Source organism: Lepisosteus oculatus, chromosome 11 (assembly GCF_040954835.1).
Source record: "Lepisosteus oculatus isolate fLepOcu1 chromosome 11, fLepOcu1.hap2, whole genome shotgun sequence".
NCBI classification, from domain to species: Eukaryota; Metazoa; Chordata; class Actinopteri; order Semionotiformes; family Lepisosteidae; genus Lepisosteus; species Lepisosteus oculatus.
The window spans coordinates 26,151,826-26,179,558 of record NC_090706.1 but is presented as its reverse complement, the minus strand read 5'-3'; the positions used below and the strand labels follow the sequence as shown (position 1 = coordinate 26,179,558).

At 34.1% G+C, this 27,733-nt stretch overlaps 1 protein-coding gene across 4 annotated transcripts; it reads left to right on the top strand.

Annotated features, from left to right (window-relative positions):
- Positions 1–102: 102 nt before the first annotated feature.
- Positions 103–27,733, top strand: gabra1 (gamma-aminobutyric acid type A receptor subunit alpha1). 4 transcript variants are annotated; one of them, XM_006631815.3, is made up of 10 exons: positions 103–255; positions 2,933–3,033; positions 5,849–5,958; positions 7,637–7,704; positions 10,260–10,480; positions 11,326–11,408; positions 11,988–12,131; positions 13,435–13,587; positions 21,745–21,947; positions 23,510–27,733. In XM_006631815.3, the coding sequence occupies exons 1-10, from the start codon at positions 220–222 to the stop codon at positions 23,819–23,821; spliced, it is 1,431 nt and encodes a 476-aa protein (XP_006631878.2). In that variant the 5' UTR covers positions 103–219; the 3' UTR covers positions 23,822–27,733. The 4 variants fall into 4 exon arrangements, with proteins under 4 accessions (XP_006631878.2, XP_015205096.1, XP_015205097.1 ...); XM_015349610.2 differs by lacking the exon at positions 103–255 and adding an exon at positions 323–1,158; XM_015349611.2 differs by lacking the exon at positions 103–255 and adding an exon at positions 323–1,188.

The window sequence follows — 27,733 nt, the reverse complement described above, 5'->3', positions numbered from 1 at the left end:
CTTTCAGCCTGTTTGCCATGTGATGGGTTATGATTTGCCTGTGAAGGACGTGTGTATTTCAGTCGTCTGTGTCAAATGCATTTTGAAGCAATTATTGCGATCGGTGGGTGTTCTACCTCATACAAAGTTATTTAGATACGGAGTGATATTGCTCCAATTCCTTCAATATCGAAGCAATCGTTCGGAATGTAGTTCAACTTTAAAACCTAAACGACTATAATGCCACGCTCAGTTTCATCGAACCGTTCTGCAGAGGTACGGTATACAGTAGCTCAGTCTATAAAGGTCCTTGCTCAATCCTAGCCTACACAAAATACCAACACTTCATTTCAGTGTGGATACAGATGCAGTCTTGTTGCTTAGCTGAAAATAAATAAATAAAACCGTGGGTTCACAGCGTACAGTGAGCAATTTGGGATGATTTTCAGAGAGGTTCGTCACAACATCTTCAGTGTGAAGAATATGGATTTCATAATGTTGGGAAGAATGTCTCCTTGAAAAAAAAGATGCCGTTTCTTGAAATATGCATAAGGCATATTCATAAATATTTCTATGACTATTAAATATTTGATTAAAGATTTTATTTTAGTTTCAAAGGAAGCTCAGGGTTCTTAATATATTTATTTTATAAATGTAAAACAGTATTTTTTTCCGATTGCAAAACATCAAAGATCAGTCTAGTGCAGGGGAAAAAACGAGAAAAAAAACAAGAGATCCGGTTGAAAATGTAAGAGGATTTCATTTTGCAGCCAGTGAAAAGAGATTAAGCCGACAGCAGTGGAAGTTAAATTGTGCTGCATATAAAAAATGGGCGGATTGGTCTTTAGATGAGAGATTGGTACCACCTTCCATTCTAAAATAAAATCTCCCTGGCATGAAGTCACAGCCTATTTCACATCCGGTTTACCCAGGGACATATTACTATTGTCTAGGTAAAGAAAATCTTTATTTAGCTGCAATCTCTGTATTTAGAGTAGATTTTGCAGTTAGATTACCAATTTACAGGGACCGGTAAGAGTTTAACTCCCCAGACCCAGGAATAGTGAGAGAGACCTGCGCAAGCTCACCATCATCAGCCGCCGCTTCACGAGCCTCAAGCTAAAATTCAGCAGATCTGAGATCTATAAGGATTTTTCACATCGAAACCGTGTAGAAAAGGTATCTATAAAAGTTTTAGGATACCATACAGTTGAGTATCTCTTGCACATTGCCGTAAGTGATTTCCTGTTTTATTTTCCATTTTCCTTTGCTTTTACCAGTTGCAAATACGAGAATGAATTGGAATACTAGCTATTCGAACTGCAGTGAGTTGGGTTTTGTGTAGAGAAAGGTTATCAAATTGGTTTTAAAGGAGTTTTCGTGGAAAGTAAAAATAATAAGTTGGTATTTTAAATGGTTGAGCTGCTGTTCGAAAATGGTTATGTGCTAACTGTATTGTCATTTTGTGTAGGTTTATTGTACTTGGACTGCTGTTATCCTGCTATAGTATTATCAGTTGCTTAGTTACTTAACACGTTCGAATTAAAATACTAATAGTGTTTAGGAAAAACGATGAGTACATGCCAGTTGCATGCCTAATTTTGTCAAACAACTTTACATATTGTAAAACGGCGTTTGCCTTCAAAATTAGTTAGAAAGTCTGGCAGAATGTGATACAGTCGTAAACTGCATTATCCCCGAATTTTCCAAAACCTTGTCAAGTACAGGAATTTGAACCTATCGTTCCATATGGTTGTGTTAGCATTCTTTCTTTTCAGCATTACTGAGTTTTATCTTGCAAGGCAAAAAGCTAACTGCAGCCGCAGTTTGTTCAGTATATTTTTCATCAACATGTTAATCATATTTACTGCCAGTGCTCTGTGGCATAATGGTTTTTCTATTGATTAAACCGTCTTTCGGTGAGAAATTAATTGCTTTATATCCTTACGGCACCTTTACAGTGTTTTGTAAATATAAGGACCTAAGTGTGATTGAGCCAAATGGCATCTTTAGGAAACGGTTATTCGATACGCACCGTTGTCTTTGTTTAATGCATTAACGAGGTAGTTTTCAGCCTCGAAAATAAGATGGTAAAATTATATAATAATGGACGGAGATGCAAACGACAGCATTTAAGAAGCTGTGATTGCTATTTGCTGTCTCATTGTGTTTTCAACTCTATTCGTGGTATCTGCGTATAAGTGCCATGGTAACAAACGATGTGACATTTTAAAACAGTTATTTATCAGATGTATAGGTGGTGGTGCGTGGTGTTTGGCAATGTGGTTCTGTTTATTTTGGGGGAGATCGTCCGCTAAAAATGTATTATTTACCATCAATTGCATGAAGCATTCGAAGGATGCAATATGAAAATGCTATTCCCTCCAATATATGCGTCTTAATGTCTTAGCTGAAAATCCTTTTATGTTCCTTGACAAACCAAAGTCCCCAATAGCTGCACAGGGTACAGTGTCACACACCACTATAGAACAGTATATTTACAGCAAACATTTCGAATGATGAATTCATTTATGACACCATTTACACTAAATGATAACAGATTTTGTGTCAGATGGTGTGTATGTAAGAGGCACATGGTTTGCTTATAAAGTGTGTCCTTTGGAATGCAACTGTGACACTGTTGTGAATCAAAGGAGCTTGTTAAAAGCCACATCAGCTATGCGTTTCACAACTGGATACATTCGCATTCTTTTGTTAAAAACAATATACCTGTTTTAAAAGTGAGAGACATCAACAGAGTTTATCAGTAAAATGAAAGTTTACATGCTGATTGGTTGATAACATGGTGTTTAAAGGAGTACATTTAGGAAACTAAATTTACTCCCATATGGTATTATGTGACACTTGATTGTTTCCTTTATTTTGTTCCTTTAAATTAAAAAAAAATGTTTATGGTATGCCTTATTATGAAATGCACTTTTTTTTCTTACAGTTTAATTTTCAGTTAACAGAACCAGCGATGGGACAAACTGGCATATTGATTAAATGCACATGGGCCCTCCTTCTAATAGTACATGTGCTATGGGGAAAAAGGTAATGATTCTTTTAAAAATATATAGGCATACAGTCTAGTGCACTCAGCTGATGAACATGGAATGGGAGTGTGTTGGGATGTAGCAAAATTAAACACTGCACAGACTGCTCTGGTTACAAAGAGGATATTAATCCCCCCTAAGTCCCAGATAAAGCAAAATTAAAGTAGATTTAGTGAACAGCACAATCATTTTCCAGAGAGCTCATTCTTTTTCTGATAAGCTTGTAAACAAAATATTTATTGTGCAGATCGATACTGAATTTTGATAGCATTTCTTCACTTTTTCACATAATCATCATCAAAATGATGTGTTTGCATGCATAAATAGCGATGTAAGTAAAGGAAACCATGCTAAAAAAACAATAAAAATCAGTGTCAGTGATGTCAAAATCATTTCAACACTTGTTAGAAAATCACAATAATCATAACTCAGAAATGAAAACTACCATTCGGCCATCTTTCTAGTAGAGACCTCTATTTTGGAACTTGTGACCACTGAAGTAAACATGAGCCACTACAGGGATAACCTTTTATCGCTGGATTAGAATACACTTTGTTGGACACAGACAAGATTCAGTATGCATTGAATGCATTCAGTTTTACATCAGCTCATGGAAGGGTTATTTTTTTTCTTCAATTCACTTTTAATTTCTATTAAAATTAAAAAAGCAAAGCACAAAGAAAAAATCTGATATACCATATAAACAGTTATCATGTGACAGCATTTTGATAACCTAGCAAACAACTTCAAGCTTTCCTTTAAGATTTGAATTAAAATGTATCAAGGCTGCAGCTTGTGCAGGCCTAAATATTTCAATGACACTGCCAGTGAAATGATTTTGCTGTTTGTAAAACGTGTCTTTTAATTAAGATTCTGCTTTTCTTTTTGTCTGTAGCTGCTATTATTTTTTTAAATCTGAATATGTACTATTAAATATTTCAAAATTAAAAGAATAAACCATCCCCCAACCGTGGGATCATGAATGCTTGAATGCGATTTTACATCATCATTACATTCAGTAAATGTTTGTTTAAATATGTAATTTTATGAAGACTAACTTTATATTAGCTCCGTACTATTTTCTACATAGTGCAGCCTGTGTTAAAATATTTCACCTGTTGTGGTTTCTTCTGGACAGTGCAGTTTGTGTTTAGTTTAGTAGCTGTAAAAGTGTTTATATGGAGGTAGATTTTCTTATCATTTTGTCCAAGAGATTAACCATAAGTTTTTCATTGAATTAGTTTGTCAAAAATATGATTGTTAACAGGAATTCACCCGAAAATCTGCACAATACAGTTCTATGCAGTGTTGCTGTTCAGATGACCTGTAGATGGAGTTGGTGTACAATGTTTTATAAGGTAGTGGCCTCAGTTGATAAACATTTGTATGACTTATCTGCGCTAATTTTCTCAGATACAGTATATTTTTTCTTTAATGTAAATTATTTTTTTGTATTTGGGGCACTATAAAGCTATGTCTTGATGAAGGGATGAGGGTAGCAAATTTATAAAATATTATTGAGCTAATTAAAGAATTAAAGTACATTCTGCTTAGTTTTGATGTGTGCATACTGTAACACAAATATTATTGAGTAAATATTTCTTCAAAGTACATTGTGAGGTTATGCACAGATCCTCCTTGTCTGATATTTTTTTACTTTTCTTTGACTTTGAATATATCAGTTAACATAACACATTGATGTTTTTATCATCTGTATAGTTACTGTATGACATATTCATTTATTGTGCTTTTTTGCTGTTTATCAGTTATAAATAATGAGAAAATTTATAAATGTTTTAATTATTTCTTTTGAAAGTTTGGAAGCTGTTTTTAGCTGGGGTTGAGATTGAGATTATTTTTTCCTAAAATAACAAATAGTTTTCAAGATATTAACCCCTTTAACATTTGAAAGTAACACTTTTTTTGGTGCAATCTTATCTGTTTGTGGCAATTCGTATTAGTTTCTCTTAATAAAGTGCGTTGAGTCACATCTTTGTGTACATGCTCTGAGGTGTATGTGTACACAAAGAACAGTTACAGTATACTGTTATTCTGTACTATACTCTTTTTATTATTTAAATTATTAAAGTTATCACATTATTGCTGCTCCCTACATTTTGCAGGTCTTGGTTTGGTACTAAAATAGCCAGTTTCACATGAGGTTATTATGTTTTTTCATATTTCCTTCATCCACAGCATATGTATATTGCAATACATAATACTGTTGTTTCTTGGAGTAGTAAACTTGATGTAGTATTTAATACATCATCAAAGCTGTTACTGAAAAGAGAAATGACTGACAATATTTTATGTTAATATAGAAAAAGCTGCCTTTTCTCTGGGGATAAATTGTAGACCTGCTTATCCTTATGATAGGATGCCTACTGACAGTATTTCTGATTGAGAAGATTATTTAGAGCAAATATTTACTTAAGTAGTATTATGTAATATAATTAAAGTTAAGAGATTTCAGGATGCATATGTATTTTGCATTGAGCAGTGCATCAGGACCTTATAGTTACAATGCTTTATTTTACGTTAAAAACTACAGTAGATTGTCAAGTTGTTGTTTTTTTCTTTTGGATTGCACAGAGTGTTAATATTCAAAAAGCCTTTCAGATTTTCCCTTCAGGATTATAAAGCAGTACTACATGAGTGTGAAGCACATTAACATTTGTATTAAATGCACATAATTCCTTTCCTTTAAAGCATGCTTAATATTAAATGATTAACATGATCTCTCCCCCAGTTGTTTTCTTCTTCTACTATAACTAATATTTTCTAACAACCCTGCTGTCCCATTACTCCGTTAGTTATGGACAGAGCTCATCAGATGATCAGAAGGACAACACCACTGTGTTTACCAGGATCCTGGATAGTCTATTGGATGGATATGACAATCGTCTGAGACCAGGGCTGGGAGGTATACTCAGTTCACATTCTGACCAAATATTTGATAGACCTTCATATAGATCAACACCATGATGGCTCATTTTGCAATGTGAACCCCATCGCTAATCAGGTAGATGTTTATTTTTGCAGAGCAGGTTTTTTCCATGAGGGGTGCCTTGATTGATGAAAACCTTGACAGCATAGATGACGAGAAAACATCAACTAATACTTTATTATAGATGCACTTTAATATATTATTAGATAAAAAATAGAATGTTCGATCTAATACTGTATGCCCAAAGATTCGTTCTTCTTTTAGTAACAGCAACCCATACCTTTAAAGATATACTCTACGAGAAATGCAGTTTGTAGTGTTACCATTTACTGTACATTAGATTAAATATGATTAATCAATAAGAAAACATGCACATTTTTAATGACCTCACAAAAAGGTAATAAACATTTATTATTGTTTTCCCAGTGTAATAGCTAGCAAGATATTATTAAGTTATACAGGAATTATTTCTTGCTTTTAGAAATAATTGCCTGAAGAAGTCTTTAAATAGTGATATGGTATCTAGAATCAGTGACTGAAGACATTATTTTGCCATTGAACTTGCTCCCATCACAGAGCAACCATTTTACAGGAGTGCTGCTTCATGGAAAGCTTTAGCCAACAGAAGTGTTTTTACATACAAAAATGTATTTTTAAAACAGACATTTACCATTATAATGGTACAGTAGGTTGAGGACCAGCAAGATATAAAATTGAAGAATCGAGAAATTAAAAAAAAACATCCAATGGTTACCTGGAGCAGTAAAAAGTGTGTATGTGTTTTATTTTAACAATAGGAAGTTTCATATATAAACGCAATACTCCTGTTCCAGTTTTACACCAGATGTTTCATATCGATCATTTCTTGGCACAGCTTTATGGCATGTAGAAGGAATTTGGATTGTAAACACTGCTACTGGAGCTTTATTGAATTTACAACAAGGGAAGTATACATAATTGAAGGGCAAGGGAATTCAACAAGAGACACCTTGGCATCAAAGCACTATTTTAATTTGTATTAACTGTTGTATTAATTACAAGGGGAATACTTTAACAAGGAAAAAACTTAATTAAGCAACCTGTACAGGATATTTAGGTAGAGTACTCTATATAATGTACTCTGGTTTAATCATTTATTACCAGACCCTGCTTAAGCTCTTTGATTTGACTCGGTGAGGATCCAAGGAGCCATATGTACATTCTTTATCTTGCCAAAATGTAATATTTCATATGTAACAAGATGCCATCAAATAGTTAACCAAATACATCCATTTCATTAAAAAACTAAACCACATTTGCTTCTATTGATCTTCAATCATAATAGATATTATTATAGTCTAATATACAGTATACTGTATATGAAAATAAATTTATTAACATTATCATTATCATGTGTTCCATAGCAACAGTATAAAATGCTATAGATGTATGATGAAAAGGTGATTTTCTCTATGATGTTTCATATTCATTGTGAATTGTATTTAGAAAATGTTTGATGTAAAAAATGAATAATACAGATACTGACAAAATGAAGATTGATTAGGAAAAAAAATTCAGAATAATTCGATCACACCACAGAAATTCTATTATGGAATGAATGGTGGTTATTCCTAATGAAGAATGTTGATAGAGTCCTAATTTACTGCTTCAACAGAGCGTGTAACTGAAGTCAAGACTGACATTTTTGTGACGAGTTTTGGACCTGTCTCGGACCATGACATGGTATGCGTATATTCATTTCTTTTACATTTCATTACTTTTTATACATATTTTCTCCTTCTTAATGCAAGATTTACTGACATGCTTAGAGAGTCTTTGAAATGAGTATTCATTTTCTGGAAATGGTGAAATACATTATTCTGATTTGTCAATCAAATAATAATAGTTATTTGGAACCAAGGCCATTTAAGAGCCAAAGAAGGTTAGAAAAACGTGATATAGCCTTGATTTTCATAATTTATTTTTTTCCAAATATAGAATCATGATGAATCATACATTTTAGGGCTTTATTTAAAATCTTTAAAATAAGTTAATTTTGATTTTGTTTTACTTTTAGCTCAATAGAAATTGAAATGAGTATAAGGCATTGTTAACAAGTACTATTAACACATTATTGAATAGTTCTTTCTGTGCTAAAATGTGTTGCTAATTTCAGTGGCAGTTTATTTGTTTAGGTTATTTGGGATTAATGGAATCCAAGAGAACCAGAATTATGATGCTTGATGATTAATGCAAGACAAAATGTTTGTAATTCAATTTTGTTTTGTGAAGACCTTTACCCATATTTTGGTCAACATAACCTTCTGAGAAGCTCATTTTCTTTTTAGATCTCTGCCTACATGCCTTGCTGGGTTCTATTTTCTATTATGATCATAAGTCCCTGATTCTAGAAAACTGCAAACCTTTAAGCACTTTGAGAAAGTATGTCTACACAATTTTAATGTCAAATTAGTTGTTCCTTGCACTGCACTATTATTTTATCCAAATTCAGCTCTGTTTTGATGATTAAATTCATATTTGAAGACTAGGTTTATTCTTGTCAGTGAATGTCTTCTCTATTAAATACTATTAAATTGAATGGTACAGTAACACTCGTGCAACAACAGCATAACTACCTTGTAGCCTGATCACATCAGATCTCAGAAGATAAGCACGGTTGTCAGTACAGGAATCTAAGACCTCTAAAGAAATCCAGGTCGCTGCTGTAAATGTTGTAAAGTTGGTGAACCAACATTAAATTTAAACTTCTGGACTACAAAGTCGAGAGCAAAGCCCCAGTCTGATGATGGTCAACACTGTGTTGTCAAAGGTACTATGCTTGGAAATATTAGATTTAGGTCCTGACTAGTTGGTCATTAAAAATCTCATGACACCCTAGCTTTCTGGCTAAATTCCACTTTGTGCTTACACAGTCTGGCCTGCCTTATTTACCTCATTAATTAGATTGGTGAAGCACTTTCTCACTTCTCTCCTTGATCTGCTGTGGTGTGTAGTGATGGTGTTGTTATTTAATTTATGCTACATGTTGTTCAGGTAGGTGCTGTACATCATTGGTAGAGTAGGAAAAATGGATTCTCTTCAATATGTAGGGCACTTTTGGGTGAACAGCATTGTACAAAAGCAAGTAATGAATTACTATTGCATGGCATGATAACAGAAGGCATTATTCTCTGTGTCCTATTTAAAGATTCACTGGCCTTTAATTCAGTTAACACATGGGTTGAAAGCTCATATGGCAGTTGAAACAGCCAGGTACAGTAGATAGCCTATGCATTTGATTTATTTTACAAAGAAAGACTCAGTGAAGCTCCTGATCTGTAATAGCCAATTGTCAATTATTTCATCTGAAGTAATTGTGGTACACAACATACAGTATGGGCCTAGCCCCATCCTCGTGATCAATTTGTCACCAGAAGGTAAAACTCTTACATGCAGGAAAATTCTCTTTGCCTTTCAGCTTTGTTACTGGGTCACCTAATTAGTTCAATGAAGAAAAACCATATTGTAATTTATATGCATGGCTCAATCAGGCAGTGTAAGAAATTAAAAATCTTTCAGCAATTACAGTCAGATTAGTTTAGCATGATGTGTCCTGCAAATGTTTTTGGGCCAAATATTACAAATGTGGACTAACAGCATTGAGGAATTCAAGATAAATATGTTTCAGAACTTGGTAGTAAAGTCCAAATACAACACTTTTTTCATAATTAAGTATATTAAGCTTTACAAAAGTCAGTTTTCTCTTCCTTACTTTTATTGTATTGATTTGCAAACTGTACTGTGTAAAACTGGCAATCTAAGGCGAAGAAGCATGATGGTGTTACAGCTTAATATGTGCTATTGCCCACTACACATTAAAATAGTTTAACGGTTACAATGATGGGACTCTTTCGCAAAAATGTCAGGAAATGTGTGTGTAGTTGAAGGGACAGATTTGGATGGCATGAGACACAGCACAAGCATAAAGATACAAAACAGATGGTTAAGCAAGCTGATTTATACAGAATACAAGATGTGTAGCAGAATTGTATGTAGAAGCTTCAGGTAGTGTTTCAGGATTATATACGTACTGTATACTGTATGTGTAACAGTTTGCCTGGTTTAAGTGCACAGAGACAGATGTCACGGACATGGGCAGATGGTTTGACTCAGTGTTGCATAAATTAACAGATGAATCTTACACCTCAATACTGTGACTCAAATGTTATGTGTTATGTGTTGTGATAAAGATTTCTCAAGTAAAATTTTGAGGGTTTTCTATGTCTTTAATTTTTCAGGAATACACAATTGATGTATTTTTTCGACAAAGCTGGAAGGATGAGCGATTAAAGTTCAAGGGTCCTATGACAGTCCTCCGTCTAAATAATCTGATGGCAAGCAAAATCTGGACACCAGACACATTCTTCCACAATGGGAAGAAATCAGTGGCACACAACATGACGATGCCAAATAAACTACTACGCATTAAAGAAGATGGTACACTTCTATATACTATGAGGTAAGATAAAATATTTCCATACTAAAAATATAGGAGATGCATGCAGTTCTACAGTATACTGTATATGGTATCTGTGTCCGTTTTTAAAGATACAGAAATCTTTATCAGATTATCCTTCTTAAAAGCTTCATATTTCATAACCAATTCTTGATGGCAGCTTTCTGTTGAGTGAATGTACATCAAGTGACATGTGTAACTGTGCGATTAGTGAGTTTATCTAAATCTAGGTCTGAATAGTCCTGAAAAAATATAATTAAAATCAGCTATGATTAACCCATCCCATATTTAAAGTATTCTCTACAATTTACAATATTTTTTGTAAATAAAATGTACTAAAATTTAATGTGACTAATTTAGGAAAGCGCATGTTTAAAAATGCATACAGTAAATATGTGCAAGAGAAACTTAACGATAAAAGTGATTCCATTGTCATTGAATTAGAATGTCAGACATTATTTGGCTAGGGCCCTCATGAATTACAACTGGGAACATCAGCTTTTGCTACCTTGAAAGAGAGTGCTAATGTGTAGGTCACAGTAGGCCTCCATAATGCATCTTTTAACATGTTTATGAGAAGATTAAATATCAGTGTGAGTACATATTTATGTCAAATGAATCTTAAATATAAACCGAGTGGACAGTATAAAAGATATATTGATATTACATTCTTCATCCTATTGACTTAAAGCTGGAGAAGTTACATAGCTTGTGTTATGCTAACAGTGGTTCCGTGTTACAGTTGTTGTGTCTCTGAATAGTGCAGCTTAAATGAAAGGTAACAAAGGGTTCTAAGAGGCATATAAACATTATCTTCTCTCCCCCTCTCTCTTTTATTCTGCTCCCAGGCTAACTGTAAGGGCAGAGTGCCCAATGCATTTAGAGGACTTCCCAATGGATGCTCATGCTTGTCCTTTGAAGTTTGGCAGTTGTAAGTTTATCTCGGATAATATATAATTTCAATTTCATGAGCTGTACTCTTAAATAAAATACAAGCTAAAAACTTATCCTACATTAAACTTCACTGATTCTAGGCGTGTTAATCCTCTGCAGCACAAAGTAATGTCGCAGTGTGTTAGGTTCTGGTGAAAGTAAATCCTCAGAAGGAACTGGAGACTGTTTTTATCAATGATAGTACAACTGTGCCAGAGAACTGAAGGGAGTGCAGATGAGACTCTCTAACAAAGGCCGGACCACTCTAACAAATATGAAATCATATTTCAAAAGCACCTTATGTGCACTTGTGGTTGCTGTCCTCTGCATAAGACCTTTTATACATTTCTGAAATTGTTCAAAATGTAAATTTTTGAGTAAATTGTAGTTTATATTTTCTAACTCATTTAAACTTCAAAACATCACCATTAATAAAAAGGAGGTCTGTGAGGTATATACACTATATATACTGTAGGAGGGTCCTAATGTGTCCTGAATGATGACAGACAAGCAAAAGTGGTGCAGATATACAGTATAAGTGTATTTTCAAAATCCTGTTTCCCTGATTTTTAAACAGACGCCTACACTCGAGCAGAGGTGGTATATGTGTGGACACGAGGTGCAGCGAAGTCTGTAGTCGTGGCAGAAGATGGCTCAAGACTCAACCAATATGACTTACTGGGTCAAACAGTTGACTCAGGTATTGTTCAGTCCAGCACAGGTATTTATTAATAGTTTTTTGGAAATAGTCAATTCTTAAAATTTTAAGGTACATCGAAAGAAAGGTTTAAAAGGTCACAAATTCAAGTTTATTTTTACTGAGCTACACTAGGGGAAAGATAATTCCTGCTGTACTTTAGATTGTAGTCTGTGCTTGAAGAGGTCTCATCTTAAATAAATTCAGAACTCTCTATGGGTTTTTGCTGAAATATGTTTGCTGAAAGCACAAAGTAACAGCAGATATAATCTGGCAGTTAACAGTTGACTGTTACAATAAGTGTGTTAAGTAATGTCCATTAATCGTTTTCATAACACATAATATAATATCTCCTTTTATATTATTTTTAATGAAATGTCAAAGAAACAAAGATGCAACTTTGTTGTCATGATTCAATGTCATTTTCACTCAAGTGTGTTTTCCAAAAAATTGACTTACGTATTAAAACACAAACTCACTATTTTAACATGATTATTGATTACACCCTTGTGGGTATGCTGGAAATGCCAGTAATGTTAGGAAAACAAGAACTTTGCAGTTAATAATAGAGACAGTAAGTCAGGACAGTTAAAGTTGCTGGCTCACAGGTTTTAAAACCTGGGTTCAGTTCCAGACTGGGCTATGCTTTGGGTGTTTTTAGAGTTTTTTCTGTGTTTAATGGATTTTCACAGAATGCTATGGTTTCCTTCCACCTTCCACTAGGTTAATTTATGTTTTTAAATGGTCCCCATGTGTTTTTGTGTGCGTATGCCCTTCAATAGACTGGTCTCTCATCCAGGATGTAGTTGTGCTTTGTCTCTGCCTGCCCTGCCTCTACTTCCAGAATATGCTCCATTGGATCTATGCAGTGGATAGTTATCTGATAATGGATGAATAAATGGAAGAAGAATTGTACAATACTTAAATTACTCTAGTAACTTCCATTTTAGCAAGTACAGTTCTCATGGTCATTATGATCTAATTTTCCATTTTCTTTTCTGTTTTGTATGACAATGCAAGTCTTTGAATCAAAAAACTTGGTCAGAAATGATTTCTTTAAAAAAAAGATGTACTCTCTAGAGAGCTTTCATAAGTGATAAAATTCTCCTTCAAAAGCTAAAAAAGAAATTGATATTCAGAATGATAAAGAGTGTTTCTTTCTCTTTGTTCAACAGGAGAGAAAGTTGTCATGACAACAATGTTGACAGGCAGCCACTGCAGAAAAGACTTAAGATTTACCTAAAGCTGAATTAAATGTTTGGAAATTTTCCTGTTACATATTGTACTTTCTACTGCCACACAGAAGATGTTTCTTTTTTATTTACAGGAGAGTATGTTGTTATGACTACACATTTTCATTTAAAGAGGAAGATTGGTTACTTTGTCATCCAGACATATTTACCATGTATAATGACAGTGATCCTGTCCCAGGTGTCATTCTGGCTCAACAGAGAATCAGTCCCTGCTAGAACTGTATTTGGTAAGTATTCTTCAGGGTAAATTGATGTGGTTAACATTGAAATTATATGAGGAGGAAACATAAAACTTCCTTTTCACAAACCATGTAAAACAGATGGAAACAGACATGCTGTATTCTGATGTTGTTTGTCTTTGTTGACTTATTCTTTAAATCAGTGTCTGTTTTTTGAAGAACTTGAATGTCATTTCTTTTACATGCTAAACCACAGTTAATACATGTGAACTGTGCCAAATGAAAGAATAATGGTTTACAATTTGGGTTTCACAATAAGCAAACCCTTAAAATTTTGAAAAATCAGTTTAGAAAAAGCGTATTTAAAGCTAGTGTTAGATAAAAAAGAGGATTTTTTGTGCATCTTGTGGAAAAACTGCTACTGCATTTCCTTTCTTCTCTTCCATTATCAGACTTAACATTGTTTGGTGACGCTATAATGTTTCCTAGATTGTGCATTATGAACCGAAAGCTGGAAATCTTGAATTATCTAAGGTGAATTTTCTTTTACTGGTACTTCGGAATTAAAGAGAGCTGGTCCATATTTTCATCTGCTTAATATTGTGTGTCCTGCAGTGATCAGCTTTTCTTGTGCTTAGTCCTTTATTCAGGCATTGTGGCTCTGTTTTATCTTTGACTGCACATGGTAGCTTGAATTGCCACTGGATTGTGTACAGTTGTGCTCGGGACATGAGGCAGGATGGGTGTTCACAACCAAACATGCCCAAATTTCAGTCACATTGATGCCTCTTATAAACCATCTTGTGACAAAAATGTGGTTTTATAGTTAGTCTTTGTGACAGACATCCCATTCTGTTAATGGTGAGGAAGATGTAACTTAAGCTAGGAGATGGAAAAAGAAACTCCCTTTTGGTTGTCCAATATCAAACCTTATATCAACCAAATGACAATATTTTAGGTCGCTATAAACAGCTCTTTAAGAAATCTTACAGACACTTATGGTGTGAACTTTAGAATGGTGATGCAAATGATTGCAAATGAATCCTACTGCCCCTCAATCAAAATTGACTGAACAAAAGTTAGACAAATGAGATTTGGATTCTGAATTTTTATCTGCACCACTGCAGGTCAGAGAAGACATTTTGGATAAGTTTGTCTTTTCTGACAGCGCAAGCAAAGGATTTCTTTTAACTGTGTGGTATCCTCACTGGGCTTGTGCAGAAAACATTTGAACCAAATATTTTTTTCTGCATTTGATTACATGTTGTTTGACTTTGTTGTGTCCAGTTTTATGACATAAATTTGTTCAAACAGAAATATGAAAGTAAAAGCTTTATTGAAATATGTGCATAATCTACACAGCAGTATCAACCTTTCAGTGCATGGAGAGAAATTCACTGAAAGAGCTGATACAGTTGAGTTTTACATTCAACTTTCCTAATTAGTGATGTTCATTAAAGGTCTGTAATTACTCTTTACCACTCATTGGAACTCTCTGTCAAATATCATTATTAAGATTAGCACAAGATACTGTACATACCGTACATTATCCATATATATACTGTATATCTTTGGAACATTGAGAAAAGACTAAAGGTACTATATATTTTATCATAAATCTACAGTATTTAAATATTTTTAGTTTTCACCATGCTTTTCAGTGATTCTGTTTCTTAAAAAATAAATCTTTTTGTATTTGTTTCCAAAAGAACATCAAGAACTTACAGTTGTATATTTCTCAATTGATGATTTATACTGTAGTATAGGTGACCTGTGCTAAATACAGTGCACATTTGACAGAGTAAAATTTTAAACTTAGCAGGAGTTTCTGTTCCAACACACAACATACTGTATTTTAAATCATTTGAAGGCTGGTGGCTTTAAAGCAGCCCACGTTGATTCTACCTGCTTTGGATTTTGCCATGACACCCAAGTAATACCCCAGCTCCAGAGAAAAGTCATTTATTTTTGTACCTATGAAATGAAGTTACTGCTGTGAAGATGTTGCCATAGCAACTCAGACTATGTGTCTTTATGTGTAAGATGGTGGAACTATTAGGCTTACTTACAGAAATGTATCCCTGCAAATGGACTTTGCAACAGGCTGAAACCCCTAAAGTCAATACCAAGGAAAAAAAAAACAAATTACTTCTCTCATGTTAGCATTTCCATCAGACAAGGAGGTGAGTGTAATGCATTTGTTTCTGTATCTGACAGAGAGAGCTGTGTAGATTGTAACCCAGCTGCTGGATAATACTGTATATTTACGCTGTCTTTTTGTCTTGTCTTTTTTATTTACGCTGGCTCTTGCAAAATGGTAGCTTATGCGTTTTAATTCAGCACACTCTGCAGATCTTTTGGCATGATGAAGCAACAAAGAATTACTGACAAGGCAGGAGACATGATTTTCAGTGCCAAGAGGACAGAATGCCAAGTGGATGAGCATGATCTCCCATATCTGATTAGATTGAAACAGTACATTATCATACTATGGAGTTCCACACCTTAGAAGAAAAGCCAGCTAAATAGAAGTCAAAAAGACACATGAGTCTGGGCCATAATTCCTTTTTAAATACAAGCATTATCCATTTATATTATTCTTCAGATAGATACAGTAGACAGACGGACATTAATGTATTTTAAAGGAACAAGTCATAGGTTTATTCCGTGCTGAGAAGAGAAGAAAGAAAACACGACAGCAGCCTACGCATGCTGACGCAGCTACCCACCTGAACTATTGATGTATTTTGTCAACATTTAGTCAGAAAGCATACTACAAGTGGGGTTTATAACAGGTTGGGGAGTAAGGTTAGATCCTATTCTCTCATCCAGGTCTGTCCTTTGCTTATCTGACTCGCATCCCCCTGCATCCCCATCTACACCCTTGTAGCCTTCTCCTTATAGCTAGGCTTCCATTCTCTCAGCTAGGTGAGTCACACCATATTTGTCCCTCTATTGCATTAATTAGGATCTAACCCAACTACTGAGAATCCTTTTATTCTTTCATGAAGTAGAAAATGTTAGTTTAAAGAGTGAAGATATGTATTGGCTTTGAAACTTTTGTAAATTGCTGGTTGTCAAAAAATGACCTTACAGATATGTCTTTAATAAAAATACAGGATGTAAACTTGTTCATTATAGGAAGCTGAATAAAGTGACAGTTTTAATTTAGCAACGTTTTAGCAATTACTATTATACTATTATCAGCAGGTGACATTTCACAGACTCTGAAAATACAAATATTGATTTTAATAGTAAAAATGAGCACTAGAGTGAATGTATTAGTTCTAAATGTTTTGTAAAATCCTGTTTCTCAAAATAAAACTGACCTTATGTCTTCAATTAAAAAGACAAGATGTGTGGAACAACTTGTTCAGTGTAGGAAGCTGTATAAAGTGACATTTTCTAACCATCAACCCTTTAGCAATTACTATTATACTACTATCAGCAGATGACATTAACAGATCCTGAAAATACAAATGTTGATTTTCATAGTAAAAATGAGCACTGACTCTTTGGATAGCACTTTAGTTTTAAAATACTATGAAGAATTTATCCTTATTCAAGTGAGTTCTGGTGGGTTCAAAGACCAGGGGAAATGAAATTCCAAGATATACAATACTACTGTATGTGAAAAGATCTTGCTGTAAGGTGAGATTGAAGGAAACCTATACATCTTCACTCCATTTGGCTTATTCTGTATGAATGTACTGTATGAACTCCGCTGTGACAATGTTTTGGTGGAAAAGATTAGAAAAATGACAAGTGATAGCAGAGCCCTTTTCAACAGAATGAAGAATTATGATGCAAACAAATCGGGTTAAAATTGGGCTATTATTGTTTGAATAAGCTATGTCTGGTACTTTGTTAACTATATTTAGTATTTTATATGCAATGTGGAATCACTAATTACATTAGTTTACAGTACTGTATAAGTACAGACACCGGTCCTAAACACACTGGGAGTGGAGAACTGGGCTTAATAGCAGAGTTGCAGGGAGGCCTCCTAATCAATGGGCCTTGAACAAAGATTAAAAAAATTAAAACCTTAATTTTCAATACTAATTTCTGAAGTAAATGTAATTATACACTATATGATGTACAGGTATTACTGCATATGACCGATATTACTACACATTCATTCCCATTTCTGCTTAGTCTATATTGACCTCATCATGTTATAATGCTTGACATGTGGCACAATATACTTTTTCAAATTATTTTTAATATGAATTGTTGTGTTAACTCTCTTGTGTCAGTGGTATTAGTCTATTGTCATATGACTAATAGAGCTGTTCTGCTCTAGGAATATACAGTAGGCAGTACAGTGTTAACATAAATATCTGAAAGTAATAGTTTTGTTTCAGTTAGGAATTGAAATACTATATACTGTACTCTAGGTGAAAAATGGGAACCATAAAACATTATTCATACCACTTATTGATGTAAATCTTCTATCTAATTAATGTAAGATGTAATATATAACTTTTTTTCCACTGTCTACACAGTAAACGAATGTTAGTGAGGAGACGGCTGTCACTCTTTATGAGTGAGTAGGGAATTCATGTTTTCTGGTGGGTACAAACTGCTGTCAATAGAAGTCCAAACCAGAATGGTGAGGAAAGACAGCTTTGGGTTATCTTCCAGTATAGTACTTCAGTGTTTGCCAGTGCAAACTGTTGAGACCTCACTCTTAGCCCTTACTACTGTATATACTATGTACAGTATGCTGGTATGAGCAAGACACCGTAACCTATCACCTTGTGGTCTTGACATTTTGCCAAAGAATTCTGGGTCCTGTTTCGTGGTTCAATACAAAGCTTTTCACCTAACTTTTATTTGATTTATTATACATGGCATGTCTCCTGTTGAATCTCCATTTGATGGATTTGTGGGCCATAGTAAATTGTGGAAAAGAGACCCTCAGGAGTGTGAGGATTAAAGGAAGTGTTCCAAGAAGTTAAGTTTTCAGTCGAGAGTACAGTTTGTCAATTTTTAAAGAAAAGTACTACTGTAGAGGTAAGGAAAGAGCAGAAAACATAGGGTGGAGAAGTTTGAGTTTTATTATAAGCTCATAGAAGTGTCTTTTTTGAAAAGGAAAAAATGTGTTGTGACAGAATTTAATTTTCTGGTTCATTTTTTTAGTCTTTATTAAGACTATTTTTTAATCTTTTAAGCAATTGAAGTTCTAATGGATCAAAGTGAAATGCGCATTTCCGTTGTTATGCGTATATTAGGTTTTGCTATTTTCCTTTTTATTTTGTAATGTATCTATAAAGATATTAAAATCTGAAATTGTAAGACAGAGCTACAAGTGAAATACAGAGCCTATCTGCAATAAAAGGGTTTTGTGCAATGCATTCCATTTACTCATTCTTCTTAACCTACATATTAGGCACATTTTATAACCTATTTATAACCTACATATTGTATTATTAGCACATTATTATGTGCCAATGTATAGTATATGAAAAATTCAGATGTGAGTACAGTAAGAACAGGAATAACAACTATGTTAAAAGCAATGAGGACAGAATTTGCTGCGCTTTGTCAAATTCATTTTGTATAGTAAGTGACCTAAATAACTAGTTTGACATGATTTAAATATAGCTAACACAAATAACAGAGTCGCACAAAAACAGATAAGCACAATGACTTATATGCAGCATATACAGTATATGAAGAGAACATAAAGAAAACAGATGATTGTCTCTTTAACTGCTTTGGTGTGACTGAATTCTTGTATACAGTATCTACATTGAATGAGAGCTGAAGCACAAAGCCCAAATATCAAAACAGTGATTGAGTGGTTCTGACAGGTTCACCTTGAAAATACTAAAATACACAATGTTCTATCTGTGAAGCTGTTCCAACAGCTGATGTTGAAGAAAATATTTTTTGTTGTCCTTCAAAGATACCTATCAATAAAAGTGTAATCAAAGCATGCATGTTCTGCAGACATGTACAGTAAATAAGTATGATGTTCTGAAATATGATATACCTATGGTATAGATTAGGGGTATAGATTCCTTTGATAGGTTTGTGTCTTCAACTTCAGCTTTGCTCAAGGACGTTGAACAGTGAAAGTAGAGCTCTGTGCATAGAGTGAATGAAGTTGGGGACACGTGTACGTCTTAGCTGCCCACTATTTAGAACAGGGTGTCCAATCCTTAAGTGCTTCAAGACTGGGAGAGGCTGCTAAACTGGTTCAAGTAAGCCTGCAACAAACTACTTTATCTCATTAAGAGCAGAGTTGGAACACTGGCCCTCCAGAACCAGGATTGGACACCCCTGATTTACATCCATTCATTGTTTGACACTCTGCAAGCTTCACACTCACATCAAATTCCACACTGACTGGAGCAGGGAAGTTGCAGGTGTTAGAAAGCTCAGAGACATAAGCTAACTAATCGTGATACCTGTGACTAATATCTGTAGCAGTGCTCTGCCAAGTGTGCCCCAGTGCTTCAGGATTCCTGCAGATTTTGGATTAAACTGCAGATACAGAATTCCAGATTGGATGGCTCTTGGTGCTGTCTGAACTAAATATACTGTAAGTCAGCTTCACTGTCTTGTAGTCTTGTAGTAGTCTTGTAGTCTTGTAGTCTTGTATATAACTCCAGGACTTACCTGAAGCTTTTTACAGGAAATAATTCATTATTTGTTTTAGCTTGATGAAAATGACAAAACAGTTTTAAAGAGATTCTAAGGGCTTTTAAAAAACTCAGTGACCCAGCTGTCCATATTATTGTTATTTGTTGTGCCCATTGAGAATTAACATATTACAAATACTATTGATAAAATTGTATACAATTCTCAGATATTCATACAACATGGGTCAGGATTAAACTGCAGTAGACAGGTGTTAAAGGTTTAGATCTATAACTAAAACATATTTATTTGCCAATTCTGTAAACATAATTATTCCCCAAAGGGCATTAAAGATAACAGCGCAGTAAAAAAATAGTGACAGAAAGAATTTGCCTCTTTATTTAATGAAAATGTGAGACATTATTAATGGCTTTAATGAGAATTTCACAAATTTATGTCAGTCTTCCCCACAATGAAAATAATCTCTGGGAGTCCTATGGCCCTATAGATACTTTCCTCCAACATTAGCATGAGCTGAATGTCTTTTTCTGGTGAGAACATCTGTGCTGCAGTCTGCAGGGAGAACTGGACATGCTGATAAACATGTCATGTGCTTTTTCATCCTTGACCGGTTTTAATTTCGCCCAAGGCTGCTTGTTTCTTCCCACTATGCCAAGCTGCTAAGGGGGACACTTTTACCTGCTCCTTTGGCTGTTTGATTGAGTTCTTGTTGGTATTATTTTTCTTTTCTTTTTGTCTCATTTTTCCCTTTACAATCCAGAGTTTCTCGAGACTGACAGTGCCCTTGCTCAGTAGCCTTTTTAAAGCTCAACATCTGACTGGGAAACGCCAGTTGAGCAAGCAAAAGATTTTGATATATCGTAACGGCAAAAACTGTATTACGATAAAGTGGGACAAAAACAATGTATGTGAAATGGAGAAGGTGGTCATTCATGGATTCATTCAGAATGTTGGCGAGCTAATTAAGAAAGATGTAAAGCTTAAGAAGCTACAGTACAGTGATAACTGTAGCTTAAGTAGCTAAAATGATAATATATCCTTAATATTCAATGATAATAGTATGCTTTATCCATGTAAGCATTTTTCTCCATGATCAAATGCTTTGGTTGCAATTTCTAAGTTTGCTGATATTACAAGTCATAATCAACATTTTGGTTTAAAACTATTATGCTAATTTCTGAAAATGAGAAAGCAGAGCTTTCACGTCCTTACTTGAATTGCAAATAATGTGAAGAAACAGACAATATTTTCTTAAACTCCACTGACATTTTTTTTCAATAGACTTCAAATAAATTGTTCATCTACAAGCATGCAGATGCTGTATCTTGAATACACGGTTTTAATACAGTATGTAGGAGGGAACATAGAAAACGTCTGGGCGTTTGTTCTGTCCACATTTGGGAAGAGTTTGTTCTCGACAAATGGCTTCACTTTGTTAGATTACAATATGTTACATAACCCCATCTTAAAAAATATATATATAACATTTTACACAATGTAAAAAGATAAAAACTCTTGAATAGGCTATCTGGTGTTTGTACATTTACAGTAGGTCTTCCACTAAGTATTTTTCATGGTTTTTGTTTTCTGTAGGTGTAACAACCGTACTGACCATGACAACCCTGAGTATTAGTGCCAGGAATTCTCTTCCAAAGGTGGCATATGCAACAGCCATGGACTGGTTTATCGCAGTTTGCTACGCATTTGTCTTCTCAGCCCTCATTGAGTTCGCCACAGTGAATTATTTCACAAAGAGGAGCTACGCCTGGGATGGCAAAAGTGTTGTGCCTGAGAAGGTATTCTGTCTTTTCTTCTCTTAGTGGACATATTCATACTAGACTGTTATTTTTTTGTATAAAAACACTATATAATGTATTGTAAAATGGTATTTTTCCAAAAAACAAAACACGAAGCATCATTAAATGGAAAATGGTCTAAAAGCAAACTGTGCCAGCCAGGTTACTTGAGGTTCATTGTATTGCTAATTGGTTATCATTTGTTGTGGCAGCTACTGTTACTGCACTCTTAGACAAGTATAAAGTCTTAATGTGCTCAGTAGTAGGTAAAAACAAGGGGGTTCAGCCATTTTCTTTTAAATTACAGTAATGTCAGAATTTTTGCCGCTGTGGTATTTGTGCCACATGAATAAATGAATATCTGTAGTTTTTATTTGAAATTTTGTACACAAACAACATGAAGAAAAATAGGTTCCCTTTGTCTTCCGATATTATTTTCCTTGTTAGTTTCTTCGCTGCTCTGCTTTTTTCACATTACCCCATGTCACTGAACTCAAATGCATTTCATGTCATATTTACCTACTCCGACAGTTACGAGTCAAGCTTGTATGCTTTTTATTATATACGGCATTATGTTAATAATATGTATCACTTTATCTGCCCTGATGACACGCTTCCTTTTTTTTCTCTGTTCATGGCAGTCCAGATACAGAAATAACACCATATTTGTGAATATTTAAAATGGGTTGTGCAAACATTGCTTAGAGTCATTCATCTATCTTAGCATTAATGAGATTTACCCACCATGGCAAGAAAACATATGGGATCCTGTTCCTCAGATGTTTCATGTGCATTTAAGTTACAGCAACAGATATATTTGAGCAGTTAATGTAGAATACTTTGCCAAAACTCTGGAGTGAGAATTACTGATCCTACATTATTAAAGGCATGCTTGACTTATTACAGTGTTAATATAAATCCAAAGGCAGCACCACAACATACATTAAAATAAACACATATATATAAAGTAATCTTGACATTAAATATTATGTACTGGCTAATGTACTATTTTATACTTCATCACATTTTACATTTTTCATTATAATCATTATCAGTGGTTAAGCTTTCTACCTGTCTTCTCTCTTCATCATCATATTAAATGTAATGTCACCAGGGTCGTATGTTCATTATAGACATGATATCATTTTCTATCATTATTCTATCATTGTTGCATGCATAAGGGTGCTTACAGAAAAAAATCTATTGTGTTTACAGAAGTGGGGAGTGAGTTATCTTGCAGATTTTCTGGCCAATATGTTTGTTACCCCAGTGGGGCCAGCCATGAGGTTTTGCTTTCCGTCATGCAACCAACATCTTAAAACAAAATTTTTATTTTCAGTTTTTGGAAAAATGTCAAGTCAGAAAAATCTGGTGATGTGAACTTTATGGATTTATGGCAACATTGAGGCTGGAAAGTTTTACTATAGTTTTTTTTTTCAGTTGGCTTGGTTTGTTTATAAAACGGAAACAACATATCTAATGTCCGCCAAAAATGGTACCTTCCGAACAATGCTCACTGTTGCCTTTGTTGCCTCTCATCGCAACACTGTTATTTATTTCAGCAAAAGAAGAAGAAAGAATCCCTCATCAAGAAAAACAACACCTACACTGCAACAGCAACAAACTATGCCCCAAACATTGCCAGGGATCCAGGCTTGGCTACCATTGCCAAAAGTGCTGCCCCTCCCACTGAAGCTAAAGAAGACCCAAAACCCAAACCTCCAGAAGCTAAGAAAACCTTTAACAGTGTGAGCAAAATTGACAGGATGTCCAGAATAGCTTTCCCTCTACTTTTTGGAACCTTTAATTTAGTTTACTGGGCAACCTACTTAAATAGAGAGCCACAAATCAAAGGGTTATTTCAACCTCACTAAAAAGCTTTTTTCGAATGTTTATTTTCAGAACAGGTGTCCAAGGGGTCTAGTTCCCAGTTACTGCATTGCTTCTGTGTCATTAAAAAAAAAGATATTACCTTCAAAATGTACAAAAGGAGGAATCAAACCCAAGGATCTTTGCAATGTGGTTAGAGTTGAATGGGAAGTGTTAGAGGGGATGTGTACTATTCTAAAATTATGCTACAATAATATATATGCGAGAGAATGCTATTCTACAAATGCACATAGCCTAACAAAAGTTAAGGATCTCTCATTTTAGTTTTGTTTTTCCTTTTTTGTTTTCTTTGTTTTTATTTACATTAGACCATTACATTTTGATTACATTTCCTAGAAAATGCACAACCGTTACATTAGCATGAACAGAATATTTAAGGAACTGTCTACATCTGACAAAATGGCTTAGTTTATTTGATTTATATCCCAAAATGTTTCCTTAAAAATTAAGTCAGATACTCTTCCATGTCTTGTAGAAATGTTTTGTATTTATTTTGTTAACAAAAGGTAGGGTTTCAGCAATAGCAATAAATACATGTCTCAGTGGATACATCTTATTTGCATAAATTGATTTTTTTAAATCCCTTTATTATATAATACATTAAGCATAATATCCATTTTATTTTATTGTAAATACTATCACAGTGTTACAGATGTTAATATCAAGTTTAAGCTTTGCGAAATGTACCTATGAAGTATAAATATTCTTAATATGAGAACAAAGGAGTTTTAAGATGTCTTTTGAAGCTCTATGTATGAAATATGACATTGAAAGTAATACATAATTTGTAAAGAGAGGGTATTTATTGGTTCACTTTCAAGTGACTGTTTTTCAACCAAGTTAGTGTTCCTTTAAATGCTGATTTATAATATTACCAATGATGATAGAAGCATATATATGTATATGTATATGTATATGTATATGTATATGTATATGTATATATGTTGTGTGTATGTTTGCACACAAAATATATTTTGAGAATGGAGCAGTGGTGGGTAAGAATGTAAATGTACTATTTAATGTCGGAATGCATTTTATATTTAGAATTAAATCACTATTATTCTTTATATTGGTTTCTGGTTTCTGTGTGCTAGACACATGCATATAAATCCAAAAACCTAAAAGTCACTCACATATTTTTCAAATTTACTGCTGCTAGTTGTGTGTATTGCATAGGGCTTAATGCAAAGAGAATGGTCACTGAAGAGCTGTGCCTTGTCAGTTTCCATGGTTGAACTAAGAAAGATGTTTCCCTTTATCATGAGACTTCCATCTAGTTTACTTTAAAGCCTTTTAATTCTTCCTTTCCTCTGCTAACCTACCAGATAGCATCCAGTAAATACCAGCTACACTGCCTTCACTTTGAGATGCCCTTGTAAGACAAAGACAGATTTTAGGACAGCAACTATTTCTAGTTGGCAATGAAAAACAAAAAAATCTAACCAGTAGGTGAGTGCTGCATACTGTAGACAGTATTGTATTCTCTCTTTATGTAGCATGATATCTGAACCGTTTTTTTAAAAAGCACCAACAGAAACCAAACACTGACAGCAGTCGGAAAAAATTTTACTCTAACAAAAGTTTTGGGGGTTTCAGTGAAGTAGGTTATTACATTTCCTTTTCAAATTAAGTTGATGTAGCAATATATAACAAGGGCTTTTTGCTGATAAGGAATTTTAAAAAAATAAACTGGGGTATTTTCCATGGTAGCTTTATGTTGACCTCAGAGAATAATTGATTAATACATCGCTTAACATGTAGAATTGAGGAAAACCAAGGATTCTGACATTAAAGAAAGTATAAAGATAGTGTTTGATTTCCCTCCTCGGTTATGAAAGATTTGAAACTTAGATCTAAGTTGAGAAGGGGTCAGTGTGAAATTCTGTGTCTTGAAACTGGTTGTTTTCCAAGTGAAGAATCAGTAGATCTACAGTATGTGAGTAACATTACCAAGACCCCTGTAACCAGCTGTAAATGAAAGGATGCCCTGGGGGTGTCAAGATGTCCCAGAGTGGGATTGTACTTGTTTTTTTTCAGCTGTTTTATGCAAGTCAACAGTAACAGAGTCCATATAAAGCTGCTCTAGGGATGTAGACCCTTGAAATATTATGTATAAATATAAATGTATAGATATTTAAATTCTAACCTATTGTATGGACATTTATTATCATGCGTAAAATATATATATATAATAAAAAAGATTGTTTGTATCAACCTATTGCATTTTGCACATTAGCTGCATAAGTTACATATAATGTAGTCTGCTTTGTGCTATGCAAGAACAGCTTCAAACCACTTTTTCTGTTTTTTTTTATCATTGTACTTAAATAATATACTGTATAAAGCTGAATTCTATTAGATATAATGTATCTTACTTAGCTTTTATACATTGTTTTGCTATGTATTTACTAGCCAAATTAGTAGTCCTTTCAATAAGGTATATTTAAATAGAGAGGTTAATGTTGCTCATGGGTTGATTGGGATAATGTATTGAATGTCAATTGCACATTTATTCAGATACATGGCAATAAAAACTAAAAATATTACATACATATAGCCTTGGCCAAAGGTTTGAGGGATCCCCCATATACAGTATGTGACCTTCAGGTTATAAACTTAGAATATTTTAATGTAATCATTTTTTAAATGTTCTAAAACATGTTTTAACATTTTGCAGGACAAGGAAACTTCTACAAACATTAACTTTCACGAAACCTTAAATATTTTTCCACTTTCTTATATCTATAGTACTATACTTAAATTCATGTTTTTCTACTTTGATTTTAATCCACATAATAAACTGCATATGCAACAGGGTTAGGGGATGCCTCATTCTTATGTCCAATAAATGTATATAATAAGGACAGTTTCTTGCATTATAATGTAGAGATATACAGTACAAAGACTAGGCATGAGTCATTTGGATTGGAACAACACGTTTATTCTGGAATCATATCAAGTAGCAGTAAATTAACTAGGGCAGATAGTTCATGGTTCTGCCCTTTGCACTTACACATTTCATGTGCAACGTGTGTACAATAAAGTCCTGAGAAAGATATAGGACCAACCAGGAATGACAGAGGATTGCACGCATGTGTACAATATGGTCACAATATGGCTTATTAGACATTGAGCACCAAGACAGATCCTTCTGAAACTCCTATCACTTCTACTTTTGAAAGTCTAAAACCCACTGTACATCTGTACTCATATACAGTACATTCTGAACCAGGACTGGTCTTTAATTCCAAAGTCCAATATTGCTTATCTTAGTCATACAGTTAACTGTGTTTCATTCCTGTAAAATGTGAGATGAGTGCCACACTCCACTCATCAACCCCACTTATATTTTGTTAATACTGCATATGATTCCAGAATAAATAGGTGGTCTTTAAAAACGTCAGTGTATATCCACTTATATCTAGTCTTCATAAATCCTTGTTGAAAAGAAAAAAGAATACCTTTTTTTAAAAAAGCAACTGAATTCTTGAAGCACAAAAAATAATCATATCAGATCAGAATTTGTGCAGTATTTTTGTGCCAGCCAATCTCTTTGTTTCCTGCTCATGACTGGCGGAAATATGGTACATTTGACAGTAGCTATTTTTCAAGGTAATAGCTAGTTAGCCTTCACCATTCTTGATTACTCTAATATTTCTGATCTGTCAATGTTCATGCTACAAAGGGTATGGTAGCCCTTTGAAACTGATGCAATGAAAGCAATTTCCGTAACTCCAGAAAGAGTAATGTCATATATTATCAGTTTGAGGATGAGGATCATACACATTATGTAATTGTTTGGTTTTGTTACAGAATGCCCCTTTAGACTCTTTGCATTAGATTAAAAAAGTAATGTTCAAATTTTTATCAATGTTTAATAAATACTCAAAATATGA

Coding starts and splice junctions, on each gene's coding strand:
- gabra1 (XM_006631815.3), top strand. CDS start 220: ATGCCACGCTCAGTTTCATCGAACCGTTCTGCAGAG. Junction 3,034..5,848: donor CATGTGCTATGGGGAAAAAG/GTAATGATTCTT, acceptor TTACTCCGTTAG/TTATGGACAGAGCTCATCAG. Junction 21,948..23,509: donor AAAGTGTTGTGCCTGAGAAG/GTATTCTGTCTT, acceptor TATTTATTTCAG/CAAAAGAAGAAGAAAGAATC.